General features: G+C 41.1%; 1 protein-coding gene across 1 annotated transcript; it reads right to left on the reverse strand.

The window, feature by feature from the left end:
- Positions 1-1933: 1933 nt before the first annotated feature.
- IDS (iduronate 2-sulfatase) lies at positions 1934-11820 on the reverse strand. Its single transcript, XM_062584500.1, has 9 exons — positions 11755-11820; positions 10704-10840; positions 9491-9668; positions 8548-8636; positions 7617-7817; positions 6810-6980; positions 6146-6272; positions 4260-4430; positions 1934-2987 (listed from the first exon to the last, which is right to left on the reverse strand). Exons 1-9 carry the CDS (start codon positions 11816-11818, stop codon positions 2482-2484), a joined length of 1644 nt encoding a protein of 547 aa, XP_062440484.1. The 5' UTR covers positions 11819-11820; the 3' UTR covers positions 1934-2481.
- Between the last annotated feature and the right edge of the window lie 5423 nt (positions 11821-17243).

Below are 17243 nucleotides of genomic sequence, written 5' to 3' on the forward strand. Positions count from 1 at the left end.
AGTTAAGTCCCCCAAAAGTATTTTTACAGGTCCTGATCTGTGGTCTTCACTAAACAAGAATCTAACAATTCCCCATGTAACAACCCTCAGTCTTTAATTCAAATTGTAGTTTCTCTAACAGCTGCCTTTAACTCCTAAAGTCTCTAATTTAGTTTATGGAATTGGTAAGGAGGTGCACACTGCCTATCAATCAGAGCAGAACTGCATGAAGTCACATACAGTCAAACAGAACACAAAGTTTGTCTCACATTATACCCAGAGCAACGCAGATTCCCTCTGAATATACTGTCTCTAGAAAATGAGCAGGAAACTGTAGCATACTGGGCCATGAAACATACATTAAAACAGCAAGAATACACATAAAAGGGACATAAGAGGGGTTTTAAAGGAGCCAAAAGCTGGTTCATTGTGAACAATGTTGTTAGCGTGAACAACGGCATTTCTGAGGCAAGATTAAGTCCTGTTCCCCTTTACAAACCAAAACAGAGGATTGTTGGTGTTTTGTTTTTAAACCTGTACTTGGAGATGATCAGAAACACCTATTTAAATGATCTGATTAAGATGTTCTATCAGGTAGCCAAGTCTGAGATGATACCTGTTTGCCAGTGCAATTTTAATGTACATTGTGTTACTGTCCTAGCATACCAGAGACTTAGATTAATTCTTAAAGTTTCAATTCATCCAAAAAGAAATCACTTTCCAAATATTCGATTTTCCTTTGAAGGAAAGTGTCACAGATAATTAACTCTAGCTGCAGACTTCAAATCTCTGCCTGGCACCATTCTGAATGAAGAACATCTTCAGCTAGTACGAAATTGGTATAGCTATACTGAATTTGCTACATGTAACTGCAGTGTTTCATACCAGCTGAGGACCTAACTCTATATGCATAAGTGAAAAAAAGATGCATTCTCATCAGGAATAATAATGTTGCAGAATACACAGTATCCTGGGTAGAGTAAAACAAAATGACAAGCTCATAAGAAATACATTCTTCTAATTGAATTTAACTCACTAAACTACTGTCTTCTAATGAAGAACGAAATTCATGGGGAGGTGTTTATTAATTAGAAATACATTAATTAGAAGGCATTAATTAGAAACGAGACCATCACATGGATTTTATGCCTGTGGCTTCTAATATTAAAGTAATTTTATCTGAGGAAGATTAAGTTATTCTTGCAGAAAAAGAGCCAGCCATCAGAGGAACAGTTCATTGAGAAAGGCAGTAGGAGTTGGCATTGTCAGAACAAGCCTTATCTGCTCATGTACAGATGAATAAATTCTGAAAGTCACCAAGATGGAACTGCAAAAATCCAGCAGGCTGATATAGAACACAACACAAATTACTGTCATCACACTAGAGCACAGCATACTTTACAGGTGTGAGCATGAGGTGCAGATAGCACTTAGGCATAATACTCAGGAAATGCATTTATCTGAGATACAAGTTTCCAAACATATCAACCCTGATTCATTTGGCCACATGAAAATGTACTTATATCAGCATTACCCTGGGCCACTGCTGCTCCACATCTTGTGTTGCCTAGCACCACATATACACACACACACAAGCTAAATGCAAGGCTTTTAGCTAGCCCTACCCAAAATTCAGATTGTCAAACCCCACTCAACATCTAAGAATGCAGACATCCCAACTTCTGTCCCTGGACATGACCAACATGGAAACCCTAAGTGTGTTGAGTTCAATGACGAGACACCAGCAAACTGTAACAGATCAGTGCTTCTATTTGTTTCACCTGTGGTGCCTCACTGGACTGATCCTCACCACAAACCTGAAAAGGAAAGCATACTGGTGCTCTCTTAACCCTTCCATGTTATTCACTGTTTCAGTGACTAAAGCATTTACCTGGTATCTGTAAACTCCTAATTCAGACCCCCTCTGTCCTCTGTCAGAACAGGAGCAAGAATCTCCAAACTGAAGCTTTTATTTTGAAAAGAATGAAACTGAAACACATCAATTTCCCCTTCAGTTTTTGTCAGGGCAGGGTTGACAAGGGCAGACACCTCAGTTCCTTATCACTACCAAATGTCTTCTTGACCACCCAAACTCCAAGCATTCTCAGGGCCTGTTTATTTACACACAACATTCTCTATACAAACTTCCCTATACAAAAGTTTCTCTTTTGCCACCTTTCACACCACAAATTCCAGCAAATACAGCAAGTTTTTCTTTGTCAGTCACTAGACCACAGAGATATTTCAGCACAGGCCTGCATATCCTGTGTGGCCTTTTCAGAAGTATTGCCTGCTGACATGTGAAAACACAACTGCAGAAGTAACAGCATTTTGACTACTTAGGTGTAATTCGGCTGTAACAAGACAAAAGCACTACCTAATGTTTTGATACAAACAGGATTTTAATTCAGTCCAAGTGTTATGTACAACCAAAGTGTTTCATGCAAAAAAAAAGAATTGTTACTTTACTGGTAAGAATTTGCACAGACAAGTTCCTGAACCCTAGTGCTTCAAGAAGCTAAGAATTTTTTTGAAAAGGCCACCATGTAAGGTATTGTTATAGATGTTATAATCCTGGTGTGGATCGCTCTCCACCATGTACAACTCTCCTGCATGGACATCCTCAAAGTTGGCACTAAAGTTTTCAGGATTAAATCCAACCCACACAGTATATCTGTAGTCACCTGTACGCATGGAATACCCCATGACTCTGATGTCTTTCAGCTTTGGTTTGTCTGAGTTCCACTGAGGAGTGTCTGCAGGTCGAGGATACTGGCTGAAAGCAATAGGTTCTTCATTATAACCTCTGTAAGTGTCACCAAACCCATCCTTCTCTGCTTTCTCCAGCTTCTCATCAGAGGAATTAAAATACTGGACAATGCTTGCCCCCTCAGTGCACAGTGCAACAGAAAATGAAGTCTCTGGGCATGCAGGAGGAACTTGCAAGCCAGCAAGTTCAGCAAGCGTTGAAAAAAGAGACACAAGCTCAACCATTTTTTTGCTTCGCCCTAAAAGAAACATCATCAAAAAACAGGTTAAGGAACAGAATGGCTTAACATACACTGATGGAACATTTCAGAAACTTATTCCGATAATTAAGCTGGTGCTTTATTGGAAGTGTTTTGTACTGGATTTGTGAAGTACTAAAACCAAGGCTATTTAATTAACACGTTGCAGTTAGCTCTGGGGATGCTAGTCTATGCATTTATGTAATATTTTAACAAAAAGAGATTTTATCACTTCTATTTCTCAAATGTGCCAACTTCAAGACACTGACTTTTTTCCTTTGAAAAAAAGAGTTTGTCAGACAAAGGAAATTCCAACGTCTACCATTTAATACAAGGCTACCTCCATCAAAGCAGTTTCTCAGGCCACCATTTTAGGTGCAGATTCTACACAGACTGTTTACTAATCACTGATGGAAAAACTGCTACAGCCATTACGAAAGGTAGGTCAAGTATCCTTTTAGGCATCTAAGCAACACAAAAACAAGTCTCCTGCTGTGTTAATGCAGACATCTAGCTGTTTCCGTTAAAGTAGATCTAGCCAAAACAAAGGTTTGTGTTCAAAGATGTAACATTTCCTTCATCATCTTGTTCCTCATCAGTACAAAAACAGATGATGACACTAAGCCAAGAACTGGCTGAATGAGTTAGATGCAATCTTTAAGCCTAAAGCGTAAAAATATTTTACCAATGATTCCTCCTGCTCTCGCAGTCCTGGAACTGAGCAGTAACACTGTCGTATCTTACTCTGTGTAGAGATAAAGAAAATCCACACACAGGCATACTAAAGCCTCCTTTTTCCACCAAGCTCTCTAGTCCAGGAGAAAAGGAACAGAATCCCTTTTTGTTCTTACCTAGATATTAAAAAAAACTTAGCAAACTGCTGTACAGTTGTTCTGCCCTGAGCTCTAGCAAATATTGACAACAGGGAAAGAGTCTGGCAGCTCTGCTCCTAAGATAATTCAAGTTTGTTGAAACACATACTAAGGCAAAAGAAGTAGTTTTTAAATCAGAGAAATGTATTGCTGGAAAAAATCTTAAGAGACCATCTGAATATCTGAATTAGTCTTCAACTGATAAAAGATCAGGAATGTTTAAACCTCTCAGAGGGAACCTCTTCTAGAAGTGAGATTTGGCTTGCATTAGCTGGGAATCGAACCTGAGCTGCTTGTATGTGAAGTATCATTAAGTCACCTTGTCTTTTTTATATATATATATATAGATAGATAGATATATCTCCACTGCAAATGCAAACAATAAATGCTGGAAATTTACCTCGAAGTGCCAAGTCTGAAACATGGCTAAAGGGGTCAAGGTAGGGGAAGATTTTCTCTCCTTGGCCAGCAGAAGAGGTCATTCCTGGTACATAAAACATCAGTGGCACACGGGTAGCAACATCAAAATTGCTGTATTTTGCCCATTCACCATGTTCTCCCAAAGACCATCCTAGATGACAGAGAACATCATTCAGAGCAAATACTAGATTGTAATTTAGTTGTCATTTCTTTCTCACAGCAAAAGCAACTCTGGCTGTTGACGACACTAGTCTTTTGTCAAGGTTGCACTAACTGTCAAGTAAAAATCCATGCTTAAATGCAGTAAAACACTTCCCTAATGTGAAAATTGTTTCAACAAATCTAAATCTTGCCATGTACTACCCTTATATTAAAGGAACAATTAAACCTTTCCTTATTTCCTCTAGTCTATATGAGAATTAGGAAATCAGTATTAAAACAGCATAAAAGAACAGGGGTGTGTCACTATGCCTGCAAAAGTCTCGGGATCAATTCCACAAAGCACTCACTTGAGCTTTATACAGCTGCTAGCTCTCCAGTACCCCTGTTACGTTGTAACTGAGCATCCCTTGGAGCCAAGGCTCCTGTCTGTGTCTGACTTGTACCAGGATGCCATCCCTGAGGAAGCAAAGGGGAGATCAAAACACCTTAGCTCTCCTCACCTTAGATGCGATGCCAACCTGACGTCCTTCCAGGGCATGTTTATTGCCAGCTTCACTTTTGGGGAAGACAAAGGGCCTCTCTAAGAGCTATACTAACACACGATCTTTTGAAAGAGATTTCTACGGGATCACTTTACTAGCCATAGTACTGGAAATACCAATAACTTGCAATTAAACAAGGCAAGGAAAAGAAGAGCAATTCAGTCTACAAAGGAAAGAAAAAACTCCAAGCCATAGTGGCAAGTCAAAAGGATAGTTAGAGTAATTTTAGTACCAGAAGTATTAATCCTATTACTCTACAACACACTAAAGGCTTGTTTACACAGACTCATTCACAAAAGTCAGCCCAAATTAAGTAAATATGAAACTTCGAAGTACTGTATTCTGAATGATAGAATCTAGACTGCAGTCCAGATAGAATCTAGGGTTTAATGTGGCTTAACTAAAATGATTTAATTTGATTTAGGTTATTTCATTTTGAAAGCAAACCAAATTAAGGATTCTCTAAAAAAATAAAACCAGACTATTTTTTCTTAATGGCTCTGTTGTAGATCATTCCAAACTGTTCTAAGCCAGCTAAACAATCTCCCAACTGAGGGGATTCATGGGAGTGTTATTTTAATGAATATTAAGAGTAGTGAAACAGTTACAAGCTTGAGGTATTTGTTCCACAACTGAAATTCAAACAGGATTTTTACCACTAAGATCTAGAAAGTGCAAGACCCCAATTACAAGAAGAGGAGCTATATTGCTATTAGTTTAGATGCTCTGCAAGCAGCAATGACAAGTGCAAGAACACACACTTCAGCATTAATGAGAAAGCCTGTGACCCACTGTACCAGATGGCTCTCTACAAATTGCAATGGGGGAGCTATCCTTTAGCAGCATTCTTCCCAGCAGCAGTCACTCTTTGGGGAAGGAGGTGGGAATACAGCAAGCTCAGCCCAGTGCCCTGGCAGACAGCCTCATCACTCACTAGCAAACCCTCCACCTGATTAGGGAGAGAGGTGCCTGCAGGGAAACAGAGCTGTGCAGCCACAAAATCATGTGTCAGAATCCATTAATTAGAGACTGACTAGCCAAATATACAAAGTATGGGTGCACTGCTGCAAGTTATGTAAACATACATGCGATTAATATGCCAGTACTGAGTTGCACAATTAAGTTATTTGCACTGAGCTGAAGAAAAGATTTGATTGCTCACCATGATCAGCAGTAAAAACTACCATTGTGCTGTTTGAGAGTCCTACATCATCCAAAGCATTCAAGAGCAGGCCAACTTGCATATCCAGGTAAGAAACTGCGGCATAATAACTCTGGCGAATCTGCCGCTGCAAGTTATTAAGAAACAACAGACAAAAAGAGGAGAGTCTTTTTTTCCACAAAGCCACCCACTGGACCTCCTGTAAATAAAAAGACTGAAGGGTTTTCCTTGTAAAACTTTATTTTCAAGTGTTTGCAGCCTGATTAATGTCCCAGCTGAAGAGGTAATCCAGGAAGGGGGCAGTTAGAAAATTCTAACCATTTCTCAAAATGGTTAATTCTTGGTCTGGTCTTTCAAGGAAGATACTGCAATTCAATTCCCCTTCTCTCAGGATCCAACCACATAAACACTTGAGAGTCCAGCAGAATCTTGCAAAAAGAAGATGCACTAAATGGCGGCTGAAACAGCTCTAGCTAATGAAAACAGAAAGGATGTTCATAACTGATGCCCACATTCCCCACAGGAATGAACACACATCCCTCAAATAGTTTTTGCAAACTGTCCAGTGCTGAGTACTCTGGAACATCCAGAAGCAGCAAACTATTCTCTTGCATTTCAACAATTTAGGGCAGTTTGACTTCAGTGCACTGTATTGATTGCTTACCTGGAAGTCCTCTGGGAGTGGTCCATAAGGGAAACTAACATTCAATGCCTTCACATCATCCCTCTGTCTGATATCCATCCAGGGGTTGTATGCCACAGAAGGTAGCCTCTCAGGCACCCAAGGATCTGGGGCTAATGTGATGTTTTCCAAGGGGTACAGTTTGAGAAATTCCTTTACAATACAAACACATATACAGATTAGCCCCACTTCTAAGGCCTATTGTAAACTTTAGTGTTGTAAAGCAGCAACCATTTTACCTCTCATGACCCTTTAATTTTCTTACCAAGACTTTTCCCTGAGTGTTAAAGATGACAACGCTATGCTAGTCTGCCCCAACCAGTTTCTGAAAAATGGCAAGTTAGTAAGTGATGCTGTACATGAAAAGAGTCTCCTATATCTAAAATCAGCAGTAAATCAAAGACTGAAATCATATATTGAAAAGCCACATTGAAATAAGAAGTCCAACAGTGCTTCCTCTGAAAACAACAGGAGTTTTGCTACTGACTCAAATGGTGAACAAAGAACAAGATCTTGTAAGACCTCATTATGTCATACTCCAAGTTGAACATCTCCACACAATAGCAGTTACGCTATTATGGTAGAAGTCTCCTTTTTATTTGACTGGTCACAACACCCTTTCTAAGTATTTTTTAAGTGTAACACAGACAATTACTAAAATTGCACTGAATCAAGGCTGTTTTTCAGCTTGCTTTCCAGAAATAATATCAAACCATTTCTAGAAGCAGTTTTGAAAAGGAAAAGTAACACTTATCCAAGTTTCTTTCCCACAGGTGCAAGGTTCCTTACCTGTGGGTACCTTAATGGGATATGTGGTTTATGGTAACCAACAGCCAGGAAGAATTTTTGATTTTTGGCTTTCATAGCCCTCAGTAAGCGTATGGCTTCTTCAGTGCTTTGAATATCAGGCAAAGTACCACTGGGCATTTCCGTTACATTCACTGGACACACCAAGTTAGCATGAAGTTTTCCATCTTTTCCTCTACAAGTCTTTAAAAAAAAGAATTATTTAAGTACCTTAAATCTATAAAAGTAAAGAAATAATCCTCTCTTCCACAATTTTAGAACCCAACTCATTTCTAGCAATCACTCTATCCACAACAAACTCTGTAGATTGGATACAATAAGGAAATTCACAACTTCTATGCAAACTAAAGATGCCATGTAAGTTAATGTCTAAGGTAGACAGTTGTAGGGGTTGAAGAACACACTAGCAACTTGTGTGTGCACAGAAAAGCAGAATCCTCTCTCGAAAGGTGGCCAGAGGCCGAGAAGTAATCATATAGGAAAACACATTTCTATAATGAATAGGATTTCTAACCTATTAGCAACAAGTTAAAATTTAGTTAGGGTACATATATGCATTACTGCTCCTTCTGATCCCAAGAGCTCATAGAAAGCTACTTGGAAGCTACTACTAACTCATTAGTTTCTGGGCAAATGCCAATGTCTGACTTATAATCAGTGGAGAAAGATGAATTAGACTAAACAGTTGCCAAGAAAACGTGGCCTCAACAGGGTCTTTGGGACAGATGCTAAACAAAGAAAAGCATGTTGCTGATACAAATATTGTTGTTAAAACCAGTAACAAGTGAATTTTCTGCGCTGTTATCATCTCTCTCCCAAAAAACAGGACAGAATATACGCTGGTGCTTGACACAAAGAACTTTATTGTACGTAGAAAACCCTTCTTCATTAGGGTCCCACAAGTTATCTTTACCTGATCATTTTCATACTTTTCAGTAGAAGGATGAAAAGGTGGAATGGACCAGCTACATGGGTAGTCATCACTGTAATTGGATGAAATCCCTGAAAAGTGTACAGCATAAAGGTATTAGAAACACTCCAATAGTTCACTAAAGCAGCAAGAACTAATACACAAATTTAATTTGTTTTTACTATTTGTTAAGTATTCCAATTGCAGAAGCATTTCAAATGTTTTCTGGACAACTCAGGGTACAAAGAAAGAATATTTAAGAAATAAAAGTCAAAAAGTTTAAGACAGGCAATCGTCCCTGAAATAAATCTGGTAATGGGGAAAAGATAACTCAAACCTCTTGAGCAATCTTATTTCAGGATTAATTACAGTTTTCATGCACGTACCTAGTTAGATTTACTATCAACTGAAAGTCTACACATCCACACAAGCTCCATTCTAAGGTAAAGATCTACCAGAAAAGGGTCACATAAGTGTTAAAGTATTTTCAACTCAGTGTTGGGTTTTTTTAAACAGTGAACTAATTTCCTAGTTTAACTGGAAGTATTACTCATATATTCAATGTCTCCTGACTGAGATAGGCAGCATACTGTGAAACATGAAGCACGTGTACCTGCTGAACAAAGACTGAGACAACAAGGCTGTTTAGTAACTTCATCTTTGGACACAGCTAACTTCCAGACATGTTTGAGCATGGCAGACACTAATGCTCACAACCCCCAGAGAGTATGTGAAAATTTTTATTAGCTAAGAGTCATCTAATATATTCATCTCTAAAACACTTTAACTTTTAAAGACAACCTACAACTGTTGTACAATCTGGCCTATAATAACAATTCAGGTTGGCTAATAATAGCTAAGAATCACACAGTTCATACTTGAATGTAAAGTCTGTTTGCAAGAATACATAGCAACTATGTTAAGTGCACAACAACTCAAGTGATACCAGGATGAAAAACTTTCCCCACAGATAGGGTCACATAGCCATTCTCCTTGAAATACTGAGGCATCGTGGAATAGTTTCCTGCATGCACTCTCCAGTAGGAGTAGAAATCATACAGTCGAGTAGTATCAGGTCTGCGTCCAGTAAGAAATGATACTCTACTTGGAGCACAAACAGCTTGCTGAGGAGAGACACAGAAAGAGAATCAGTGCTAAATAAAAAGAATATATCCATATGAACTCCAACGTAGTGACTTAGGTGTTGCTGAGCAAAACACTCAAAGGCTCAGGGACCAGTGAAAACATTTCATGTCACTTCAAGCTAGGATAAGCAGCATCATTATTACGAGTATCAATCTTCAACCACAAACTTTTATCACATTGTGCATTTACTTAGCTATTATTATCTCAAACAACCAACTCCTAAGTATGGACTAAGCTTTGATTATGTAGCTAATAATAAAGATTAGGTCATGCTAAAGATGACACCTTTGAAATCTCATACTCATACAGAATTAAGTAGAAGTGGCAGATGGACCGTGCTGACAAAAGTCCAAGGTCTAGCTGACTGCCTTAAGAATAACAGCAAGTATGAATATGTGGGAGGTCCAGGTTACAGTCCAAAAGCCCCAGCAGTTCTGTCTCACAGTGGCAAAATCCAAGCCTTTTTGCTTTAAAGTCCTCATTCTCCATCAAAATTAGGCCCAAGCTTCTAACTTCTCAGCAGGTTCAAGCTTAGGAATGGAAACATCCTACGCAAAGTATCTAAGTAAAGAATAATTAGTGATATTTTGAGTCCTGTACAGTAAGTGTCATTCCTGAGTACAAGTTCTGGTCTATAAAATAGATTCCTTCACGAGAACAGAAGAAGTAGTAAAAGTAATATTCCATAACACCACTGTTAGGATCAAAAGAAAAGAATTATAATTTGGTAAAACAACACTTTTAAGTAGATTTTGCGTCACCAGTGAAAACGTTTAAGTAGTATTATACTATGCCAAGGGTTATACAAATATTAGTATCCACGTGACCCATTTTCATTTTTCTCATTTTAGCAGACAGGTACATACAGTCCAGCTTAACCTAACTGTTCCTTTATTATTTTTGAAGTAACTCCAGTAGCCAACAACTTTTCAAAGTTCTTCCCAACACTTGCTGTGATGAAACCACACAGCATTTAGCAGAGAGAACCATTTTTATTAAGTTACTCGTGTTACCTGTGCATATGCATTGCTGAACACAACACTTTGAGATGCAAGTTGGTCAATGTTTGGAGATTTTACAATCTTGTCTCCGTAACAGCCCAAAACAGGACGCAGGTCATCCACAACTATAAAAAGGACATTCTTGCCACCTACAACGACGGAACAGAATCAGGCTACGTTAATTTGAGCACTGGTAAGTAAGAATTGCTTTATGCAGACTACATGCCTTCTGAAATTTTTTTTTTAAGCCAAGAATACTTAAAAAAATACACAAACATCAAGAATATCTATTATCTTTGTAGGGAACTATAGCTTTGGGGGTTAATTCCTTAAACATAGAGCAATCCAAAGGTTCCCTTCTCAGTTGGCTAGCCAACATTACTGTATTTTTCACTTCCCTTTTTATTTCATTGCTTCTTCCTAGAGCATTATATTCACGTATTTCCAGGTGGTTATGAAAAGCAGTGTATTCAAAGGAAAGTGAAATATTTCTGACAAATGTAGAGACTTTACAGTTCTGCATTCTTAACTTTACCTCCTACAAGTTGCAGAGTTTGTTTTTAATCAGAGATAAAGTTCAGATACTGATACATTATCTAATCCCAATCCAGACAAATGAAAAAAAGAGCAAACGGCTTTAAAAAAAAGAAAAAAAGAAAAAAAAATAGAGATTTACAGGAGATGTATTGCTCTCTCTAAAAACACCCTCTGGAAGTAGTAAGCTATATTATGATTCAAGGAAAAAAATGAACAGGAGAAGAACGAGAAAACTGCTAGAAATAAACAAACGCACAAAAAAAGCCCCAGGGAGCTCCGAGCCCGCTTAACCCCGCAGCCCTTCCAGCTGCGCGCCGTGGCGGCAGCGAGCCCCCGCCCCGCGCCCCGCCGCTCTCCCGTTGCTGCTTCCCGCCGCAGCGCGCCCCACGCCCGAAGACGCGCCCTCCGCCAGCGCCCCGCGGCCGCGCACCACGGCGGGCCCGAGGGACTCTGAGCAGCGCCCGGCTACTCCGGCGGCGCGGAAACCCGCCGCCCTCGGCGCCCTCCCGGCCCGGGCCCGGCGCACCCGCGGGCGCGGCCGCGGCGGCGCACGCAGCCCCCAGCAGGCAGAGCCAGGCGGGCGCCGCCATCGCGGACGCGGCACGACGGGGCGGGCCCGGCGCCGCGGCCGCCTCCGCAGCGGGGCCGCGCGTGCGCGAACGCGGGCTGCCCGCGCGTGGGCGCCGGCAGCGGAGGAGCGCGCCCCGCCGCGCCGCGGCGCTCCGCAGGGCCCGGCGGCAGCAGAGCCGGCCCCAGGCCGCAGCACGACGCCCGCCCTCGCGGAGCGGCAGCGCGCCGCTGCGCTCGCCTCCGCCGGCTTAACGCTGGCGGCGGCGCGCTGCCGTCCTGACTGCTGTTGGTGACTCCGTGTCCTAACGGCAGAGCCGCACCGGGGAAGCGGCAGGAAACACGAGAAACGTGATTTCCCAAGTAAGCTGTTTTTAACGTGGAACTGAGCGCTGCACATACTCAAGCAGCAGGAAACCCCGGGATGGAGAAACGCGCACCGCGGCCCACGCCCGCGGGAGAGACCCGCCCGAGCGCCCAGGCCGGGGCTCTGCTCAGGGAGCGCCCCCGGCGGCTGCTCGGCTGCGGGCGCGGGGAGGAGGAGGAGGAGGAGGAGGAAGGGCGGGCGCGGGGTCGGCCGGAGGCACGTTCCGCGAGGAAGAGGCGGCAGCAGCCACGATGCCTCCCGGCGAGCGGCCCCGCCGCGGCGGCGGCTGCGCGGAGCGGCCGCGGAGCGCCCCGCCGCCGCCGGCCGCGCTCCCCCGCGCCCACACGGTGGCGCCCTCGCGCCGCGCCGCGCACACCTGGGACAGGCGCAGCGGGGAAGCGCAGGAGGGGCGATGCAAAGCGCGGAGGAGGAGGAGGAGGAGGAGGAGGAGGGCGGGTCTTCAAAAACGTATGTTTACACGCTGTCATTCAACAGACAGTATTACAAAATAAAGGACCTTAACCCCGATTCGTTTACTGCCTCCCAGGAGTCTCCAGGCGCTTACCGCAGTAGTTCTCCGGCAGAGGGAATATTTAGTGTTATTCCAACGATGCTTTTCTCCACGCACACGCATTGCAACCTTGGGGAATGAGGAAATCGAGTGCATTAGAGTTAACATTTAGAGAAGCCGAGTCATACAGCATTTTAATCCTATTTGTCAATCAGTGCTTCAGCCAGTTAACATTTACATTATATTTCAAACATTTTTGCAACTATAAGTGACTAAGAGGATACCACAAAGCAGCACACAACATAACTATTAAAAAAGTGAGTTAAAAGACTATGAATAAGTATCCCCAGACATGCAACAAGTGATGAAAAATACACCAAACATACTGCCAATTTTTCACTCACTTGTATGTGAAAACCTTCTTTGGCAATGCTGCCCAAGATGGCACATGTATTTTCTTTTTTTTCCACAAATGCCAAGTGCCCCTTTGACTGTAAATGGCTGACAAACAGTGAAACATAGTGGCAAATATCAATGTCTCGAAAATCAGACTACTAAAAAGAAACCCTACAGAAAAAGTCTGCTTTTATAGGGAAGTAAAGAATTATTCCATCTATAATGGAATCTACACTTTTATTCTTTCTGTGCTTCAGGACTGTATTGCTCTTACCAAAATTAGAATGCTGGCAGCATGAGTTCTGAGGCAGAAATGCCTTGTTTTGTCACTTTTTTATACCAAGGACAAGCACTTGGAAAGAAAAATCACTAGCCAAGTGGAAAGTTCAAAGATAGGAGAGCCTGCTTCAGAAGCAGGGTGGATTAGTTTTTTTGTGCCTCTGGGATTGTGCAGGTTGTGATATTTCTGTAACTTTGAAGTTATCTGCACTAAGAAAAATGGCTTTGAAAACAGCTCTATAATACAGATTTTTCCTAGATGCTCCTCTTTTGCACCTGCAAATATTATCCAAAGGGAATATGAAAATTCTGAAGGTTTGTCTGGGATTTCTGGATGCCTTGCAGCTTACTCAGAGCCAGGGCAGTGGATTTACCAGGTGCAGTTAATTCACAGCAGGTACAATGCATAAATAGCGAAAGCACATAAAAAATTTGATGCTTTCTAGAGCCCTGGGCCTTAATGTGCACATCAACTGGAGAACGCACTGACTTGCTGTGGGCATGGTTTGTGCAGTACCTCCAATACATACAAGCCACAGGAGACTTGCTGCACTTGCAATGTTACTGCACACGTATTAAACTACATGTGCACTCATTGTGTCTGGAAAATCTGAAGCAGAAATACAGGACCTTACCTGAAAAACACCAAGGGATTCATATCAGTAGTCCCCAGACTGGTGACATCTTCCACTGGAGCTGGTATCAATGCTCAAAATAGAACCAGCTCAGAACTGAACTGTGAAACTTTATTCCATCTAAATATTTCTGTAATGCAAACTAGCTGTTTTGTTGGAATACCTATAAGGATAATTCGGAGGACAGCAGTTACCCAAAAACTAAAAAGATAAATGTTTTCAGATGTTTGCAAACAATACTGAATGCCTTAGTTTGCTATAACAGATTTGCTTTACCTAAACACCTCAGGAGAAGGGGGTGGTGATAGCCTCTTTCTCTGCTCTATAAGTAAACATGTTTTCAAGCTTCAGTTATGCACTCAACATAAGCTTATCCATCTTACAAGAACAGTAGCTAAAATAGTCTGCCACAATCCTATTGTTCTCTGGGAGGTATAGTTCAAAAGTCCATATGCATATGTTATGTGCATATACATTCAACAAATTATTTTTTCTGGACTTCTACAGTGAAGTTTATTCTTTCATGGTTCTTACATTTCTTTTCTATGCATATTGGAAGTGCCCAAACCAAATCAAGAACTGGCGGTGGGTGGGGGGGAATCAGTTAATATAGAGCATACTATACGCAATCAAGTCATGAATATTGAATATTGTTCAGTATATTTGATTGCATATTTTGGAACTAATTTTATCTGTAAACTCTGTACCTTATAAGTACCAGCAACTGTCCTAGGATAGATCAGCTGATAGCTGGAAATTTATTTAGCAGTGTGTCCCCAAATGACACTTCTGTCATTTTCATTTGGAGACTTCTGACTGAAGAAGCAAAGAATTATTCTGCTATTGCACATGTCCTTAATTACCATAAAGGCTGTCTCACAAATGTAAATATGTTAAGCGGTACTTGATATGGATTTCCTGGTTTGCCTAACATGAGTATTTAGCAATCAACTCAAGCTCAATCCACTAGAAGAACAAATTATACAGATAAAAAAAAAATTTCAAACAGCACCCAACTTCTGATGCTAAAGAATAAACTGAAACGATGCCAGCCAAGTGACTGCAAACACCAAAATCAGGGCCCTAACAGTATCTCTGATGGATTGTGATGATCTGTGAGGTCCCACATCCCAGATGTCCACTCTGCTCTGGCTACATGGATAGCTCACTTGCCTGTCATTCAGCTCCTGAAATAAAACACCATTTTAGGTGTGATTAGTCAGGAATGTCATGGGAAAGCTTAAAACCAAGCCCTGTCTGAACTGGAGACATCTCAAAACATTCCTTCACAACCATTCTGCTAGAAGCACTGGAAGCCCACATGGATGCAAGCCTCCTCCAGTTATCACCAACACTGAGCATCAAATTTGACATGGCTTAACAATATGCTGTGGCATATACTGAAGGTTTTGGGGTCCACAGTAATGCTTGCATAAGTGCTATTAACACACATGGATAATACCATAAGGCAGAGTATCTCAAAACATCAGCATCCCTGACAGACTCGAGTTAAAAGATAACGGAAATTCAGCACAGTAATCTTGTTAGTGAGAAAATCCTACTAATGCAAATAAATCTGTAATAAATGGTTGTATTATCAGACCCATAGCAGATCCCATAAGGTAGCATTTACATACTTGGGGATGCTTTCAGGAAAGTTCCCACATACATTCTTTTTCCTAAAAGGAGGATTTCCTCAGTTTCATTGGGAAATTGCACTTTTCTTAGCATTCAAAGTTCTTGAGCCAAAAAAAGTTACCTCAGCTGATAATAATCCCAAAAGTCGGCATCTAACGAGGAGGTGTTACAAAGAAATTAATGCAAGTATCAGAAGAAAAATAATTTTATTTTACTCTACAAAGTATGTGATGAACTTTGTCATCTCTGCTGTACCACTTGTACTGCAAAGAGAAGTTGCATTTGGCTCAAAGCAGTAACTCCAAACACCATATAATTAGCAAATCTAAGGAATTTGCCTCTACATTACACATCAAGTCACTCTAAGAAGGTATGTCTTCCCAAACAAATGGCTGGAACTGATCAGTTCACTCAAACTCTCACAGAACCATGCTGTCCTCTGTGAATCAATATAATTAATCACAAATGGCAAATATCAGCTATTTTTTTTGTGCATTATAGAAAAGACTTGACTAACCACTACATAAAGCTTCAATTGCCAGAAACCATTTATCTCCAAACTGATTTGAAAAATAAAAAACTGATACTTTCCATTTTGCTTTATGTACTAAACAAAGGTTTATTGCTACGTAAGAAAGTTACTATGCCAAAAATGAGAAAGACATTTGAAAAGCATTAATACTGCATTAGTAACTGCAGCCTTTTCTAGCACATTTGGTGAGTAAGTGAAGTACCTGTCACAGTATGGATCTGCCTGAACCACTATGCTTGAACTGTAATGTTGATAAATCTCTAAACTGCATTTTCATGAGCCTTCATTTCATACAATCATTTTCCTTTGGCTGAAGTGAGTCATACAGCCCTACCACACTCTCCCAAGTCCTACACAAGTGATCTCATACAACGATCTCTGCCAAACACGTTATCAGAGTCATTTCTAAGACACTACTTCAAAGTACAGAGCACTGGGTGAGGCACATGCTGTACCACCACAAGAAGTACTGAATCAACAGCACGCCTCAGTCACAGCTTCTCCTGTTTCCTGTCTGGCCTACAAACATGCAAATTAAGTACTGCCAGCTCCTGCTCTGATGTGCTGGCCAGAGAAGGGCTGGGTGTACCGAAGAACCAGAGACTTCCTGGCCCTCCCCACTGCCATTCTAGCAAACACCTCTACAGTTTAGGTGATCCTCAAAGAGATTGCACTTGCCCAAGAACTTCTTGAAGGCACACAAGCACACTGCAGCACAGCCCCTGAGAAACAGCTTTATGCACATGCATATTGACACAGGCAATTTCTCAAGCTACACTGTGAGTACAATAAAGAGAGAAGCTCTGAAAACAGGGAAAACCTGTGCAAACAAGATGTTAGGCAATGCTACTGAATTCTTTAATGCAGGTCTCTGGCAAAGACTGACGTAATATTTAAACATTTACAAACTATTCTTTCATTTGGTATTCTGGATTAATAATCACTGCAGCTCTTAGAGGGTATTTTAGACAGCATCCTCAGTGTAATTATTTTTTTTTTCAAAAATCTGACCTCCATTTATTGTTAATACTGAAATCTAGCTGACCGTATATTCCCATCGTTAAAATTGCCTCAGAGGAGAAGTGAATAA

This window comes from Rhea pennata, chromosome 11 (genome assembly GCF_028389875.1).
Source record: "Rhea pennata isolate bPtePen1 chromosome 11, bPtePen1.pri, whole genome shotgun sequence".
Classification (NCBI taxonomy): Eukaryota; Metazoa; Chordata; class Aves; order Rheiformes; family Rheidae; genus Rhea; species Rhea pennata.

What these genes read in the sequence shown, in the direction of transcription:
- IDS (XM_062584500.1), bottom strand. Translation starts at nt 11,818, where the DNA reads ATGGCGGCGCCCGCCTGGCTCTGCCTGCTGGGGGCTGCGTGCGCCGCC. An exon ending in CACTCCCAGAGGACTTCCAG is followed by an intron (nt 6,273 to 6,809) that starts GTAAGCAATCAA and finishes AATAACTTGCAG; the next exon opens with CGGCAGATTCGCCAGAGTTA. An exon ending in TTCAGACTTGGCACTTCGAG is followed by an intron (nt 2,988 to 4,259) that starts GTAAATTTCCAG and finishes TGTTTCTTTTAG; the next exon opens with GGCGAAGCAAAAAAATGGTT.